General features: G+C 41.5%; 1 protein-coding gene across 3 annotated transcripts in view; it reads left to right on the top strand.

Moving 5' to 3' along the window:
• The window catches only part of col4a5 (collagen, type IV, alpha 5 (Alport syndrome)), a 44,469-nt gene extending 29,597 nt beyond the window's left edge, over nt 1-14,872 (top strand). The window contains exons 27-51 of one of the 3 annotated variants that reach the window (XM_020623706.1): nt 227-324; nt 604-754; nt 875-988; nt 1,617-1,784; nt 2,441-2,530; nt 2,790-2,930; nt 3,434-3,532; nt 3,629-3,718; nt 4,015-4,154; nt 4,233-4,359; nt 4,838-5,017; nt 5,119-5,169; nt 5,258-5,443; nt 7,609-7,617; nt 9,102-9,110; nt 9,908-10,041; nt 10,193-10,265; nt 10,377-10,448; nt 10,671-10,799; nt 11,544-11,642; nt 11,974-12,186; nt 12,271-12,448; nt 12,546-12,660; nt 13,183-13,355; nt 13,982-14,872. In XM_020623706.1, coding sequence (XP_020479362.1) covers nt 227-324; nt 604-754; nt 875-988; nt 1,617-1,784; nt 2,441-2,530; nt 2,790-2,930; nt 3,434-3,532; nt 3,629-3,718; nt 4,015-4,154; nt 4,233-4,359; nt 4,838-5,017; nt 5,119-5,169; nt 5,258-5,443; nt 7,609-7,617; nt 9,102-9,110; nt 9,908-10,041; nt 10,193-10,265; nt 10,377-10,448; nt 10,671-10,799; nt 11,544-11,642; nt 11,974-12,186; nt 12,271-12,448; nt 12,546-12,660; nt 13,183-13,355; nt 13,982-14,072 — 2,930 coding nt within the window. In that variant the 3' untranslated portion in view covers nt 14,073-14,872. The remainder of the gene's footprint in view (nt 1-226; nt 325-603; nt 755-874; nt 989-1,616; nt 1,785-2,440; nt 2,531-2,789; nt 2,931-3,433; nt 3,533-3,628; nt 3,719-4,014; nt 4,155-4,232; nt 4,360-4,837; nt 5,018-5,118; nt 5,170-5,257; nt 5,444-7,608; nt 7,618-9,101; nt 9,111-9,907; nt 10,042-10,192; nt 10,266-10,376; nt 10,449-10,670; nt 10,800-11,543; nt 11,643-11,973; nt 12,187-12,270; nt 12,449-12,545; nt 12,661-13,182; nt 13,356-13,981) is intronic. The other 2 variants (XM_020623707.1, XM_020623708.1) reach the window with 2 other exon arrangements.
• Nucleotides 14,873-16,935: the final 2,063 nt, after the last annotated feature.

The following is a 16,935-nucleotide window of genomic DNA, read 5'->3' as shown; positions in this document are numbered from 1 at the left end:
CTGCCTTTCCCTCTGTCCCTCTATCTCTTCAACTTGTGTCTGCTGTCTCATCTTTCTTCATCTGTCCCCTCCACCATTTGACCTTCACATCCTCTTAGTGTCTTGCAGCCCTGCATGCTTCTTATATACCTTGTATCACATTTGCTGCCACCACCTTTTCTTTTTCCTGCTTTTGCCTCCTTATTACCTTTCATCCCACCCTCACCATCTGTTTTTTCTCATCTAGGATTCCCAGGTATCGCCGGCCAGCCAGGAGTTCCTGGAGGACCAGGCAGACCCGGAGTAGATGGACTTCCTGGTCAGCCTGGACTTGCTGGACCCAAGGTAGGGAGATAGATAAACAATCAGACAAAATACTGATTTGTTAGGAATGAAATTAAAATTTGGACTGTATAAAAATAATAATAAAAAAAAACAAGACATGGTTAAACTACAGAGGGAATGTGGAGGACATTACATTTTAATATGTATTAGTGCATTTTAATCTGTTTACTTTTTTGACAAATCCAGAAAGTTTTTCTGGGTATGGGTTATATCAGTTGCAAGGTACCTCATATACTGTACTGTTCTTTGAATGGCTCCTGTTTCCTGTGTGTGAGACAGGGTGAGCCTGGCTTTGGACTTCCTGGCCCACGTGGTTTACCGGGAGCACCTGGAGCTAAAGGTTTTCCCGGATCAAAGGGGGATCCTGGTTTCCCTGGCAGCCCTGGTCCACTGGGACGGCCTGGATTTGATGGTGCTACAGGACCCAAAGGTATTTTGCAGTTACCAGTGTGATGCGTCTCATGGGACATGTGCATGAAGATGTCAAAGCGCATCAAACCCACCTGACAGTATACCAATCTGGCAGTCACTTCCACTTTTCCCCTTCCAGGTGACCCTGGTAGACCTGGTACTCCTGGACTTCGTGGCCCACCTGGACCCTCCATTGATGGTGGGGTGGGACCTCCAGGCCTCCCTGGACTTCCTGGCCCGATGGGACCACCAGGTAAGATACATAAAGTTGGATTGCTTTATTTTTCCTGATTAGCTTTCTCACCATTGAAGCTGAAGTTTAATTTTGTGGATTTACAAGCACAGTCACTGTTTTGGGTGTACTGATGATCGAGGTGTGTATAAAGATTGAGTAAGTCTGCATATCTGTGTATTAATAGTGACCACACTAGGGAACATTTCTTCACAACTTGTCTTTGCTTTCATTTGAATGCCATCTCTTAAACCTTTGGTTTTGAGATGCCATCAGAAATGTCACCCTTCTTGCCCTCTTTTTCTTCAGATGTACACAACAACGCAAGCTAACTCCCACCCAACCAAAAGCTGTAATACTCTTGAGCATGCATTGGGAGCTGGACACATTCAGCGTAGTTACACAAATGTCACTGTGACAGTGCACATTCAGTTTGTTCCAAAGCTAGCTTCATATAGATGGATTAATGCACTTAATGCATTATACTTTCTTTTCCTCATCTTGGCTTAATCCAATGTGTCACCCTCTGTACTTCAAAACACATTACTTCCTCACCTGAGATACCCTCATGTCCTGTCTGCGTTTGCATCTGGAGTTCAAATGTTGTTCTTATATGAAAAACAATGAACTTTTGATATCATCATTACAGGAATCTCTGGATCAGACGGAGCGAAAGGAGACCCCGGCCCCCCAGGGCTAGACATCCCGGGTCTGCCAGGAGATCGAGGACGTCCAGGCTTCCCAGGTTCCCCAGGACTAGTTGGACCCCCAGGACCCCCTGGAGGTCCTGGACGAGATGGTCTGCCTGGCGTGCCGGGTAAAATATGATATTATTAAACTGCAGTTGTGACTTCATTGTCTGACTTGATAAATAACTGATCTGATCTCCTGACTGCTTAACTGTTAATTGACTAAGTGATTAATGACCTCTGTTTTAGTGAGCCGAAGTCCAGTTACCTTTAATTACCTTTTGTCCCACTAGCCTCAAACTGACAAGGTTTTGTTTATTGGTTTTAAACACCTGAACCCATAATACTCATATTTTTGTGAATATACACAAATAAGTCTTATGCTGCATTCATGTTTGTTGTTCCAATGTTAATTCTAAGCTAAGTGCATCAGCCTCCTAGCTGTTATTTGGATATATGGGAATTTCTGACAATCACAAAATGTATCACTTACCACAAAGTCCTACAGAACAATCTGTGGTAAAATGGCTAAAATTGTTGGAAGTCACAAATATAATAGGGTATTTCATCAATTCAACTAATTAAAAAGCCACACGTTATTTTACTTTTTAACAAATTGCTACAGAAATGTAACACACTAAAATCTTGGCCATTAATACAGTATGTTCTGTAGCTGTATGAATATCTGTGGGGTTATTGACAGAATATCAAATTCCCCATCATGCCATTCTTTGTTTCTACTCTAATTCCTCTTTGCTCCTCTCTAATGTCTGACTGGATGTAGGTCCGAAAGGAGACATGGGTCCCATGGGACCTCCAGGACCTTCTGGAGAGCCAGGACGTCTGGGAGAATCTGGTGCTCCAGGACTTAAAGGTATTCACATATACTCAAGCAGTCCATACTTCAAGGCATGCATAACACATAGTAGAGTCTGAGATCCTTGCAGATTAGTATTGTGTGTATATATTGTTTTAATTTAAATATATGCTATTTTGTTACTTATATTGTGCAAAACAAGACAAAGCCAACAGCAGTTCACAAAAGGTTTTACTAGTACATTACTGACAAAAAGTGAAGAGCAGAGAAACCTGAGTGTTAGACTATTATTTGATTCTCATGTTCTCCTCCCCAGGTGAACTTGGATTCCCAGGTAGAGACGGTACAGCTGGCGCTGCTGGGCCTAAAGGAGACAGGGGCGAACCTGGTGTCCAGGGACCCCCAGGAATCCCTCCGCCATTCCTAAAAGGAGACAAAGGAGATCCAGGACTGCAAGGTAGAGCTGAGAACACCTTCACTGTTCCTTCACAGGTTTTAACTTTAGGTCAGTCTCACTTCCTTTAACTGATCATTCCTCACTCCCCAATCCTCATTTGACATGGAAGCTGTACAGATGTACTATTTTGAAAGATGTCCCAAAGCACTTATTCCTGCCTGGGGAGTGAGGATTGAGGAGTGAGGAGGAGGCATAGAGGAGACATGAGCGAGAATACACGAGAGCATCAGTATTGGAAGTCCGACATGCCCCTTTATCTGAAATTAGGTGGTAATTGGATCTTTCAGATAAAGGATCCAGGGAAAGAACATCTCATTTCTCTAAAAACATGTTTCCCCAAATCCTTTTTATGGCTTACTTTCCTTGCATCTTACTCACTGACTTCAATCTTAAAATCATAGACAAGGGTGATAACAAAACAAAATGTATTTTAACAGTTAAGTAGGTTAGCATATTTCTAAAACATCACATATTAATAGAGGACTTGTATTTTTTGTGTTCAGGTGCACCAGGTTTTCCTGGTCAGAAAGGCTTCTCCGGAAGTCCTGGTGACCCCGGAGTGCCTGGATCAGATGGACGCCCTGGACTGCCTGGACCACCAGGTATGGGGTTACTTCCCAACACACACAGAATCATGCATATATAAATACACATACACTCATGCAAATAGATTTCTAATGGCTTTGTCTACATTGCAGGTCCTAAGGGAGATCAAGGCATTCCAGGAGGCCCAGGAGCTCCTGGAGCTTCAGGTCTAAAGGGCAATATGGGAGAAATGGGATTTCCAGGTAAGAATGAATGTCTCATAGTTCTTTTTAACAACTGTTTGTTTTCTAAACAGTTGTTAGTGAATCACTGATTTGCTGTTGCTAACTTTCATCCGAATTGAAGATGAAAATGTTTAAATGTGGGATTCACATTTTATGGAAAATAGGCATTAGGATGACATTTATTGATAATTTTACACATGACTGTGTTGTTTCAAATATGATAACATGGTCAGTTATGACATGTGCCATTGGTTGACCAAACCAATTTCTTGGTCATAAATGCTGTTGTCACACACGCACACATCATATCATAGGACCACCAGGGCAGAAGGGTCTACCAGGTCAGTCAGGATGGCCAGGATCCCCAGGACAACCAGGATCACCTGGTTTTCCTGGACCTAAAGGTGAACCGGGTTCTGGTGGAGTTGGAGATCCCGGACCACCTGGACTTAAGGTACAGAACAAAACAACTCAAATTTCTTAGTTAAAAAAAAAAACTTGAAAAACTTAATTTCTTTTACGTTTCTCATAGGGTGAGCCAGGCAAGTCAGGGATTCCAGGAAGTCCAGGACTCAAAGGAACTCCAGGCTCACCCGGTCTCCCAGGTTTACCAGGAGGGCCAGGTTCCAAAGGTGACCCTGGCCTCCCAGGTTTCCAAGGTAAATATGAAACATGACAGCAGATTTAGGAAAGACCATCAGAAATCATAAAAGCAGTGAAGTACACAAACAGTATGCTGTTTTCTTTATATACTTTTAAATAAATGTGCAAATAATGTTGATATAAAATTCTTATGTGTTGTTTTCTGTATAAAGATGTATCATACAACATCCAGTGGCAGTGTGTGACAAAAACAGCCAGTCTGCTTGGTCTTATTGTTTTAATACAGTATACAATTTAATCAGCCTTTGTGACCTTAAATCCTGCACGTTATGGAGAGTTTTAGATGATGTGTGAAGTGTGTGTTTTTGACTAACAAGACTGTTATTTCAGGTCAGTTTGGACGTCTGCACTAGACAATTTAATATGACCCAAGCAGTTAGAGAACCAGACATTTTCAGTAGTGGTGAACTTACAGCATGTTGATAAGGTGCTGGCTGATGTTGTGTCCATCTTTTAAATTTATTCTCCTGTCAGGTGCTCCCGGTGTTCCTGGTCCTAAAGGTCTCGATGGTAGTCCCGGTGTCCCAGGTCCCTCTGGAGCTCCCGGCAGACCAGGAGAACTCGGCCGATCAGGACCACCAGGGCTGCCAGGAGAGAAGGGTCAAGCAGGCCGGGATGGGATCCCAGGACCAGCTGGAGTTAAAGGAGAGCCAGGTAAGACACTTGTCATCTTGTCCAGAAGAAATAGATTTACTTTGTATTCAAAGATTACTTTTGATATGATGCATCTCACTTCTGATTCATTTCTTCTCCAGGGCTTCCTGGTTTTGGTGGTCCTGGTCCTCCTGGGCCACCAGGGCTGCAAGGTGAGGTATAACCTTCAGCATGTGCACAAACAATATTTTTATTTTTGTCTCTGTACAATAGGTTCTACTTTGTCTGTCATTATTTAAGGTTCTAAGGGAGACCCAGGTTTTCCTGGGCCACCTGGCGGTCCTGGATTCCCCGGCAGTAAAGGAGAAGCTGGCTTCCCTGGCAACCCCGGTTCTCCAGGCAACATGGGCCCTCCTGGGCCTCCAGGACCGTCCCTGCCAGGTCCTAAAGGCCTCCAAGGATCCCCTGGCCCACCTGGAAGAGCAGGTAAAGTACTTTCATATATTACTTGTCACCTTGTGTATTGCCTGAAACTGCTGCCTGGTTTTCGGAAGCTGGTGGAGTCACAGTTTGTTTCACTCTACCTATAGTTTCTTGTGTAGCACATTCCAAGTAATATTAGGTGGGAGCAATCACAGACATTTTCCAGTTCTGACTTTAAGTTAACATCATTTTACCATAATACAATAAATTCACTTGGTAATGTACACCAAGTACATCACAACACATCACAATGTGTATACAGTGTGTCACTTAAAATTAATCATACAGCTTGCCTTGTTGGTGCAAGAATACACCAGTGAGGTACCAAACTTAACTGATTTAACTGATTCAGCCATCATATTCTGAAGAGTCCAAGCAGTAGAAGTAATAAACATGGGCCATGGAAAGGTTAATTTGGTATTTCTGACTGAGTGTTGAATCTCCTAGACATTTCAAAATACTGTCTGCTAACATGACCAGTTTCTATAATGTAAGTTAAAGTATTGTCTGCGATAGGTCACCTATTGCAAGACGTTTTCAGTGCAATAATGAACTAAAACCAGTGGCCGCTTGGAAGATTTGAAATAAATAAAACCACCAGAATAATCCTGTGGATACAGTTTTGAATTAACAGCAGAAATAATACAGATGTAAAGTAAAGAAGAGAGAGTACTGATGAATGGTGTATCTCATGTCCTCTCCACCTTCTGCTCCTAGCCAACGAAAACCAGGCAACAAATGGCAGTGACTGCACTTTAAATGTGAAGGCTTTTATCTCCATGTCAGTTTGATTTGCATGGGGACGCTGTCACACCAATCGCCACCACCAGTGTATGAGCCTCGTCACTGCTTGAGCTCCAACACACCTGTCCAGTCATTGTCAAGAACACTGAGCACAAATGAAAAAAGTTTGTGATGCTGCGCACACACACACTCCCCCCCAACAAATCCCTTCTCACCAGTCACTGTGGGTCACTGGGGGTTTTTATCTGAGCCTCCGCAAAGAGCATGGCCACATTTTTGTCCACGTCATCATCCATACTTTTTCTTTTATCCACCAGTCCATCTGTCCTCATGTTTCCTCACCCCCTTACCCCTTTCTACTAATCCCACAGAGGGGGAAACTATAATCTATCCATCTTTCCACAGCCCTGAAGTACTGTGTATGTGTGAGATCGTATTCTCTTCCCATTGTAACCACCGTGTGTCCAGTCTTGGTGGTTGCGTCAGATCATTTTGAAGAAATGTCTGTGTGAAACAGCCAAGCCTGAAATAAACTCCAGAAACTCTCAACTGCATCTTAAAGGATACGTCTGGAACAGTCTCATACAGTCTCACAGCAAATCACATGAAATGGCCACAACCATTATTCTGTCAGTCTATTCTCAGTACTTGAAGACTTGCATACCCTGCCTGTTCTCATCTGTCTTAAAACAGATGTAGAAATATATCAGGCTTTGGTAGCATGGACAGTACTTGTCATGGGATTTGTTGACAGTAAGAAAAATATGGAATATGACTAGCCTTATCCTGTAGAAATTGAGTTTTTGTTTATTGGGATTCAGCATTCACTTCCAAATGTGTTAATTACAATAAACAAAACTGTTTATTGTTAAGGGCAATAGAAGTGGCATTGATATGACTAGTTGTTTTTTTTTTTCAATCCCCTACTAAAACCATAAACAACGATGAACTCAGGGCCTAGTTGAGGGTATTGTAGGTTTGTGTCTGGCTTTGCTGTCCTGACCTTGTATTGTCCAACCAGTCAGTCATCTGCATGGCCACTGTTGTCCCATTACACACACACAGAGTTAAATGTGCACATTGAGAAAAAGCCTAATACAGTGCTGAAAAATGTGGACAACCCTGATACACACCCCAGGAAAATGTACTAAATTAATATTTTCCATGAGTCAACTTGAACACTTGACACTATAGGTAGTAAGTGTGTCGTGCTTTATTGTGTCCTTTTCAAAAGTAAATGTCAGCAGTGACCACAAGCAGCACTGTATCAGGCTAGGAAACACTTCCCTCAAACATTTTTCTGGGTATCATGGTGACAAAATGATGCTATGATATTTTTTACTCCTTTTCCTCTGACTTGGTCCCACCCACTGTGGTGTGGCCTTTCCTCTTGGCGTGATGACACATGCATCTGGCTGTCGCAGGTCCCTCAGGTCAGATCAACGGCGTCTAGATTTCTCCTGCACGATCCTTAAAAAAAAATCACTGACTGAGTTTAACCTCACTCTGTGATCTGCTGGGAACAAATCTCACCTGAAAACTGTTGAGAAATCACTTATTTTTGGCCCTTCATTTCTTCTTAGTGATTGTCTTGTTCTCTTTTCATGCACACTGATGGTAATATCATGCACGTTTAACAAGTAAGCACCTTTTTAAAAAAATTTCAGTAGTTATTAGGCACAGTGAGCATGTTACCTATACCACATGGAGGTACTGTCAAATACAAATCTAACATGTAGAATGTGTTATGCATATGGAATGATACCGTTTGTACACAAAAACACACCATATAACTAACTCACCTGAAACATTAATCATAGTTTTTACATATTGTAATTCTGGTTCTGTTGGATATTACTGAAATAGCTTGTATACAAGCATGACATCTTTTTAAGAATATTATAATGTAAACACAAAGGTTTTGTTATAGCAACCAGCACTATCTCTGGAAATGTCCTCCCTAGCGCACTGTTAAGAGTCTCTGTAGACCCCCCTGGGGGTCACATGGTCAGAAAAGAGATTGCAGCCATGCTAGCAGTACTCTGTGGGCATAGGAGTGCTTGGAGCAAAATGCTATCATGATAAATGCAACATGCTAATGACAGCATTAACATGCTTAGCATGTTTAGCAGGTGTAATGTTTACCACGTTTTCTATCTCAGTTTGGCTTGTTAGCATGTTCACAGTTTATAATTAACAATAAGCACAAATTTCAGTTCCAGCTGATGGGAATGACATGTTTTTCATGTGTTAAGCCACAAATGAAAGTATATGACAGTGTATAAATCTGACCTGATGATGGCCCTGTACAAAATGTTAAGGGCATACCAAAGTTGCTCCAATTCATCCTCAAGGAAATATGAACATCCATACCAAATTCCATTTTAAGCCATACAAAACATTTTTTTCATACCTCACATTTCGACACCATTGATATATGTGTACAAAATTGCGGTCACTTCTTAAACTGCTAGCCCAGGATGCCCCAGTGCACACAAGTTATTCATTTTTCTGCCATGTGGCTGCCATAGACTCCAAACATAAGCTTTGAGCTTGAGCTTTGTTACACCAAAGTCAGGGAATGCACATTTAATAAATGAATATTATTCATACTCAAGCAGCAGCAGCTGTTTTTTAAGGATAATTGCATTTATACCAGCTCCTCACCAGTGAATTAATATAAATCATTTATAAACTAAACAAAAAACAGCAGTGCGCAGTGAAGCTTTTCAAATCTAGTCATTTGTTTGGTAGTTTATGCTTTTTTTTTTGGCTACTTAAAGAAAAAATGTATCAGTTGTTGTTTAATCTTAGTGTATTTCTGCACTGATACTTGTCTCTATGTAAACCTCTTCTTCTTTTTTGCCTCATGCCACCAACCCGGCTCCACTTTACCCGGGAATTATGGGAACCATAGGTCCTCCAGGTTAGAGTCCAGTGATTTGATGGTTTTGATACATGTGGTCTGTGCTTTTTGATGGGATATGTGCTGAAAATGTTGGGCGACATTTAGAGCAGTTTTAAATGTCTTGTGCAGGGTTGGGGTGAGTTCATTTCAAACATTGTCAGTTCAAGATATGAGTGTAAAACTGAAATTTACACATATTTCATGTCATAATAATGTGAGACAGAGCTTTTGTAAAGTTGTGGAATTTCAGAAGCATACACTTAATGTTGTAAAGATGTACTCATCCCAGGCCATCTGTAATAACTCATTGTTTAATAATGTGGTATCTCAGTGTGAGAGTGCACGAAAATGTTGATGCTTAAAATCATGTCAGCAGTTGTGTATTGACCCTATTTTTACCCCACAGCACAGGCTGGACAGCTCCTGGTCATGATCAAAGAGACACATACATAGAAGAAATCCTGAACATATGCATATACTGTCTATAATCCAGTAGATTTTCTGTTGTGCATGATCCTTTTTAAATGAAGAGTTTTATTCCAGTGTTGTCCAACCACTTGGCATCAAACACTGTTTCTGTTTCTACTGCTTCTTCTTTTCCATCCCTGGCAGATTGAACTTTGGACTAAAAATTACAAATAAAATCACATTTATAATGCCTAAATTAAGAACTCAACCTAGCTAGGAGCATTATGTTCATTAGCTATGTACCATCTTTTATCGGAATAGCAAATGGAAACATGTATGTTCATCATTAAATTGCTGTTGTTTTTTTTTATTATAATGTGCCTGACCTTTGGCATGTGCACATGAAGGTCCACCTGGTCCGGAGGGCCCGCGTGGCCCCCCAGGAAGCGGTGGCGTGAAAGGAGAGAAGGGTATTCCTGGCGCTTCTGGCCAGCCAGGCTTCCAAGGACAGAAGGGAGAGGCTGGTGTTCCAGGATTCCCAGTAAGATGATTTTGCTAAATTTGGATTTACTTGAACTGAAAGGGTCTAAGAAAAGCAGACATCAAGAATTTGTACCTTAAACTACTTTGGGAAGAGAATCAAAGGGGTTAAATATGAGAGCTGAGCTTTAACTGAACATCTTTCTTACCAGGGTCCATCCGGTGCTGCTGGTGCCAACGGTTTAAAGGGAGAAATGGGTCTGCCTGGTGCTCCTGGATTCCCTGGTTAGTCTGTGATAATGTGACAGTGTTTTGTCATTCCAGAAATTTATTTTTAGCCTATGTGTTCATCGTAAGCAAAGCCCAAAGATTTAATTTTGACTCTATTTTTGCCAGGGCCAAAGGGAGACCTAGGACCCCCCGGTTTTAATGGTCCTCCTGGAAACCCTGGAGACCCTGGAATGCCAGGTGTGTGAACACATTTACATTTTCAGTTACAGCAAATGGTGAGCTGAGCTACAGTACAGGAAGAAACACAGGACCATGATTTGCTGCAGCATCAGAAATCGCTAGTTTCAACACAACACAAATTCAACAGAAGACACAGAGATATGTGTTTGAAATCAGTTTCAATTTCTTATGTACTGTATTTCAAACTGATTGATTTTCTCTGTTACACTTGACCTTTAGGCCCTCCAGGTGACCCTGCTATGCCTCCAACACCCATCGATGTGAAGGGAGACCGAGGACCTCCCGGTCCCCGAGGCCAGCCTGGTGTGCGGGGCCCACCTGGTGCTCCTGGACGCGATGGACTCCCAGGTTAGTGAATCTTGATGCTTTAGTGGGACCTGAGGAAGATTATGGGACATTTGCAAGTGTTTCAGTTACAGCTGAGAAAATATAATTTAAAATTGTAAATACAGTTTTTTTAATGACTGAGGTGACATCAGCCATCCTCTCTGCTGTAGTCTGCTAAGGTAGTGACATCACAGTGGCAGACAGAAAGAGGCTGGACACACTGATAAGGAACACCAGCTCTGTCCTGGGGTGCTCTCAGGCCTCAGTAGGAGTGGTGGAAGAGAGGAAAATGAAAGTGTGGGCCATCATGTGCCATGAGTAGCACCTTCAGCGACAGGCTGCTCCACCAGTGGTGTGTGAAGGAGTGCTACCACGGGTCCTTTGTCACTACTGCTATCAGACTACACAGTCGACATCACTGCTCTTACAAATACAAATAACTCAGTAACTACACTGTAAAATGTGATACAGGAATTTAGTGGAATCCACTAAGCTTCGAAAGTCAGACCACTTTGGAACTTGTGTTACATGCATTTTTGAGCAACTAGTTTAATAATTAAAAAGTAATTTTTGGTCTCATCACTGAATAGACCTAAACACTATTTATTTTGTGACTTCAGGTATTTTATTACGTGATGAGTCTGGTGAGATCTCCAAATTGTGTGCTTGTAAAAATGGTGGAAGGCTCCTTTAAAGTGATCCCAGCATCAGTTTTTGCCTGCTCACTTCTAATGAAGGAGTACTCTGCTATCTCGCTGCTCTCAGGTGAGCCAGGTGACCCCGGGGATCCTGGTTTGGAGGGTTCTCCTGGCTTCAGTGGCCAACCCGGCAGGAAGGGAGACAGTGGACGCCCCGGTGATCGTGGTAAGGAAATCATCTAGCACAGCCTTAGACCTACCGCACCTTACCTTGCTCAGTCTAGCATCCCTGGCAGTTTTTTTTTTACCAATAAGCCAAAAAAAGAGCAGAAGCAGTTGTTTTTATGTGGTGACATAAAGCTTATTTTGCAGCATCACGTTTTCATCTAGTCTAAAATTGGCCTAATAATTAATAAAACTATAAACATAACGGAACTTGGTTATTAAATTTGCTTTTCAACAGCGTTTTAGAGAAATGGAATGAGCTCTCTGATTCTTAATCCTATACTCTAGCCCAGTGGCTTCCTGTTTCTAATATACGCCCCTACCTTTTCCAGGTGATCGTGGCTATCCTGGTCCCCCTGGTCCTGACGGTCCTCAGGGTCCTCCTGGCCCACCAGGATCCCACTCTGCAGCCCACGGGTTCCTCATCACCCGACATAGCCAGATTCAGGAAGTGCCTATCTGTCCCGATGGAACTAATCTCATCTATGAGGGGTACTCCCTGCTGTACGTGCAAGGCAATGAGAGGGCGCACGGACAGGACCTTGGTAAGAAGGACCTGTGTTTGTTACAATCTTATTTTATAACAAACATTCTATATATTTCACCTCTTCCTGTGTCTTCTCTTCTAGGCACAGCTGGCAGCTGTCTACGCAGGTTCAGCACTATGCCCTTTATGTTCTGCAACATTAACAACGTCTGCAACTTCGCCTCTCGTAATGACTACTCCTACTGGCTGTCCACACCTGAGCCCATGCCCATGTCTATGGCTCCCATCACTGGAGAGGGCATCAAGCCATATATTAGCAGGTAGGGAAGGATAGAGGGAAGAATGAGAAGCAGAGGTGTAATGAAACTGGATGTGGGAAGATATGTGATGCTTACACTTACGTTTCTGTGTCTGTAGGTGCGCAGTGTGTGAAGCTCCAGCCATGGTGATTGCAGTCCACAGTCAGACCATCCAAATTCCTACTTGTCCTTTGGAGTGGGATGCTCTGTGGATAGGATACTCCTTCATGATGGTAGGACATAACACATAGTCTACACACAGATTTGTACTCACAGCTGTTTGCAAATTGTATTGCTTTGTAGATATCAAAAGGAATCTGTGAAAGTGTACACAAATCTGTAAATGTGAATGAGATTTGTACGTCTGCAAAAGAAGCTGTAAAAATGTGCAGTTAAAACCTTCACCTCAGACGTGCCCCTTAGCTGGCTTCTGTCTTTTTACATGACTTCTACTACACCCCTGCCCTGCCAGAGATCTATAAATGTGTGGGTTGATCTGCCTTCTCTAATGCAGAAAACTGTGAAGATGTTGTTCAAAATAAAAGGCCCTTCACGTTCAGTTTTTCAGTGCACATTATTATTCACATTTACAGGTGTGTGTACACACTGACAGATTCCTTTACACATTCACAGTATACAGATTGAGATGCACTTTCACAACTCTCCACACACACTTACACATTTAATATTGCCATAATAATAACCCTATGCCCCCCCATATGCAATACATAACCTGTGTTTCCTTTTCTCCCCAGCACACCAGCGCAGGTGCGGAGGGCTCCGGCCAGGCCCTGGCTTCCCCTGGCTCCTGCCTGGAGGAGTTCCGCAGTGCTCCCTTCATAGAGTGCCATGGCAGGGGGACGTGCAACTACTATGGAAACTCCTACAGTTTCTGGCTGGCCACTGTAGAGCCTAGTGAGATGTTCAGGTAAGGATACATGTGCTGGCATAAGGTCACAGGCCAAGTTCCTACAACAGCCAGCCTGATTACTCATGAAGAAGCAATGTAGAAGGGATGAAGAAAGATATTACATAAGACAGAGAAGGTTTACATGACCTTCTACTTGCACTTGATTAAGATAAGATCATTAAGTGAATGTGAAGTCAATCCTCAGGCATTACAGCTAACAACACATGGTACATTTAAGAAGTAATGCAACCTCTGGTAATGCTGTTATTGTAAGTCACCACACTGACATACAATCAGCAACTTCATTAGGTACACCTGTACAATTGCATGCACTTCAGCACTTTCGCCAAAATATTGACCGGGTTTATTTCTCTCTCCCGATTGAGCAGCCAGGGTAAAATTAAAATAAATAAGGCTATATAGGTTTCAAATAGATCAGATCTCTGTTTCTGTGCATGAGTTGTGTCAGTATATATTAAAAATACATACAGTGAGGAAATTAAGCACATGGATTTAAAACACTCCTACTTTAATTTTTAAAAGGAGCCTAAAGGATTGGTAAAAAAAACAACAACAACAACCTCTTTTTAAAAAAATAAAATAAAATCCCTTTCTTACCCACCTTTATGCTTGGGCCTATTCAGGAAGCCCCAATCGGAGACTCTCAAGGCAGGTAACCTACGGACACGAGTCAGCCGTTGTGTGGTCTGCATGAAGAATATAGGGAGGACGTAGCAGCACATGGCAACGAGCACACCCACCGTTGCCAGGGATACCCAGTCAATAAGAAGACGCGATTGGCTGAAGGGGGACAAGCAGGGAAGAGAGGTGGTTACTGTGACTGTGATGACGAGGTGGAGTTCTTATGGTGCATTGTCTTCCGGGAAAACGAAAACTACAACAATGGTGCTACTGTGCAACACAGCTTAAAAAAAAGAAAAAAACTGACGTAAATAAATCTTACATTTAGCTGTTTTTTCTTAAGAAGTACCTCAAAATGAAAGCAGAAAAATATCCACTAAATGGTGCCATGATGGATGTGTGACAACAAAAGTGCGTTTGTCATTCATTGTTTCCTTTCTCTTTTTTTAATAATCATTTCTGACGTTGGTGCAACAAAAATGTGATACTGTACATCCATTTCTAGAGAGAAACGCTCTTCGCTTGTTTGTTTTGTTTCTTTCATTTTGTTTTTGGCCTTATTGATAAGGAGTGGATATTTACCAAATCGGCACTTTGACTTCAGAACATCCAAGATGAGAGATGCACTGACGATGAGCTCAGTGAGACTGACTGCCTTTTATATTGCTAGCTCCTTTTCACACACTCTGTCATTTTAAGTTTCACCTGGTGGTACTAACCCTGTTGTAGCCCACCTGCCTAGCCATCAGCCTACAGCTTTCTCTTTTTTGTAAGTAATAAAATGTGTATATTGTGTAAAACACCTTTTTGTTTTTAGTGTATGAGGTCCTGATTCAGTGCCAGCTGTTTGTTATAAGACCATTTTCCAGGTTCTTTTTAGCTCGCACACTCATGAGTTCTAATAAATATATATTTAAAAAAAGAGGAAAAAAGTATATAGAGTTTATTTGGCTGTGGGGAGATTGTTCACTGTTTTCAACCACAAAGTGTCCTGCATTTCATTGAGAAACACAGCTAACTACTGAGCACAGACAGAGCCATTTCTCCTAAAGTAAACCAGGCTTGTGTGTTATTTAAATATGTCAATCACTTAAACCCTTTGTAGAATTACAAATGTTGAATTGAAATAAAGGAGATTTGCTTTTAGGTAGTTCAGTGATTGAGGAATCTTATAGATATTTGTGCAAAAAAGGATGTGAATTAGGTCTTGACTCCTTAATTAGAATTGTATTGTTAACATTTCCAGGGCTTTGCTGTAAAAACAAGGCCTGAGGTTTCAGGGGCCCCGTTTGCACCCAGAACCTTCAAATCTACGTTGGCTGACTTGTATCCAGAGTTGGTTAGTGTTCACACTCAACCCCTTTGAAATTCAGGTTGAAGTGTTTGTACATTTAAATCGGGTGTAATCGTCCCTGATGTGATTCATGTCTCACATCAGGATACAGACTCCTGATATGAGACAAGTCTGCAGAAGATGTAGTAGAGGAGAAGAAATATTTTCCTGTGATTTTAATGTTATTTTTATTTTTTCAAAACTGTTTTATGAATTCAAATTTTGTCAAACTGGGGTGCGATTAAAAATGTGTATTAATGGTTTTTCGTTTATTGTTGTGTTTTCATGCTATGTTATCCAGAAGTTGTTATAAACTTTTAAGACTGAAATAAATACTATGTACAAAGTGCTTTGAAAATGTATGGTACTTAGTAGCACAACGAGAGAATAGAACATCCTCCAGTGGAAAAGTAACATGTTTTAGCTTTTTTTTTTTTTTTTTTTTTTAAATTTTTTCCAATATATTTAGGGGAAAAGAGTTCAAATTACAGCCTGCAATTATGGATGTCACTGTGATTGACATATTTGAAATATCTTGACTGTCGGCCCATCCAGAGGGTGGCCAGGGGTGGCACTGGCTGCCCCCCCAGTGCCACCCCCTGCTAGAGTCAACAGTATTAATGAACAGAAAATTAAATACAGTAACAATCGGTTGCCTTAAATACAACTTATCTGGTGCTTTACAATTGATATTGTTCAAAGTCTTTAGAATTAAAATTGACAGAATATTATATCATGCATGCAGCAAATTATTTGCATTTATTTTTCTAGTTGAGTTGTTGAGGAGTACTTGGCATGAATCACCTCGGTACAGGGGGGCACTATGTGGCAGTGATGTCTCCATCCAGGACTAAATAAAGAGCGCAGCCAAAATTAGCCCCCCCAAAAAGCACTAAATGTATCTAATTTTTACAGAAACCATTGGATTCTTAATATCATATGGTCTACTATTTAATAGAACTAGAGGTTCAATTTACTTTTTACGTGGATTTCAAATGTGCCATCACTCTGAAGCTGTGCCCTAGGCCTGGACACCCCACCCGTTATCAACATGATTTTTGGTGTAAAAGTGTGGCCATGTATTGCATTTTTACTTTTATTTTTTTTAACATACTTCTGCATTTTACAATAACTAATTTGTCAAACAGCCCATTTGTCTGTCAACAAATCATGAATTTAAAAAATTTTAAAAAACCCAATCTAATCATATTTTCTAACTCAAAGCCACAAAATACGGTATATCCATCCATTATGTATACCGCTTATTCCTGAATAGGGTCGTGGGGGGCTGGGGTCGGGAGCCTACCCCAGCTGACACTGGGCGAGAGGCGGGGTTCACCCTGGACAGGTCGCCAGTCTATCACAGGGTGCCACTAAACATATCAATTCTACAATTACTTCAAAATTGTATTGTGCAATAGATGTCTCCATAGAGGTCCCTTTCCACACTTTCCCTTCCTGCCTCAGGTTCACTTGATCGTTAAATGTCTAAAAAACATTTGGACTGTATGACAAGAGCATCAAATGTTATCGACTATTCATTAAATGCAGAACGAATAGTCCAACTTTAACACTAAGTGTGACATAGACTTATTGGCCACTATTAGGTACACGTGCAATAGT

This window comes from Monopterus albus, unplaced genomic scaffold (assembly GCF_001952655.1).
Source record: "Monopterus albus unplaced genomic scaffold, M_albus_1.0 scaffold308.1, whole genome shotgun sequence".
Lineage (NCBI taxonomy): Eukaryota > Metazoa > Chordata > Actinopteri > Synbranchiformes > Synbranchidae > Monopterus > Monopterus albus.
This window is presented reverse-complemented; position numbering and strand designations above follow the sequence as displayed.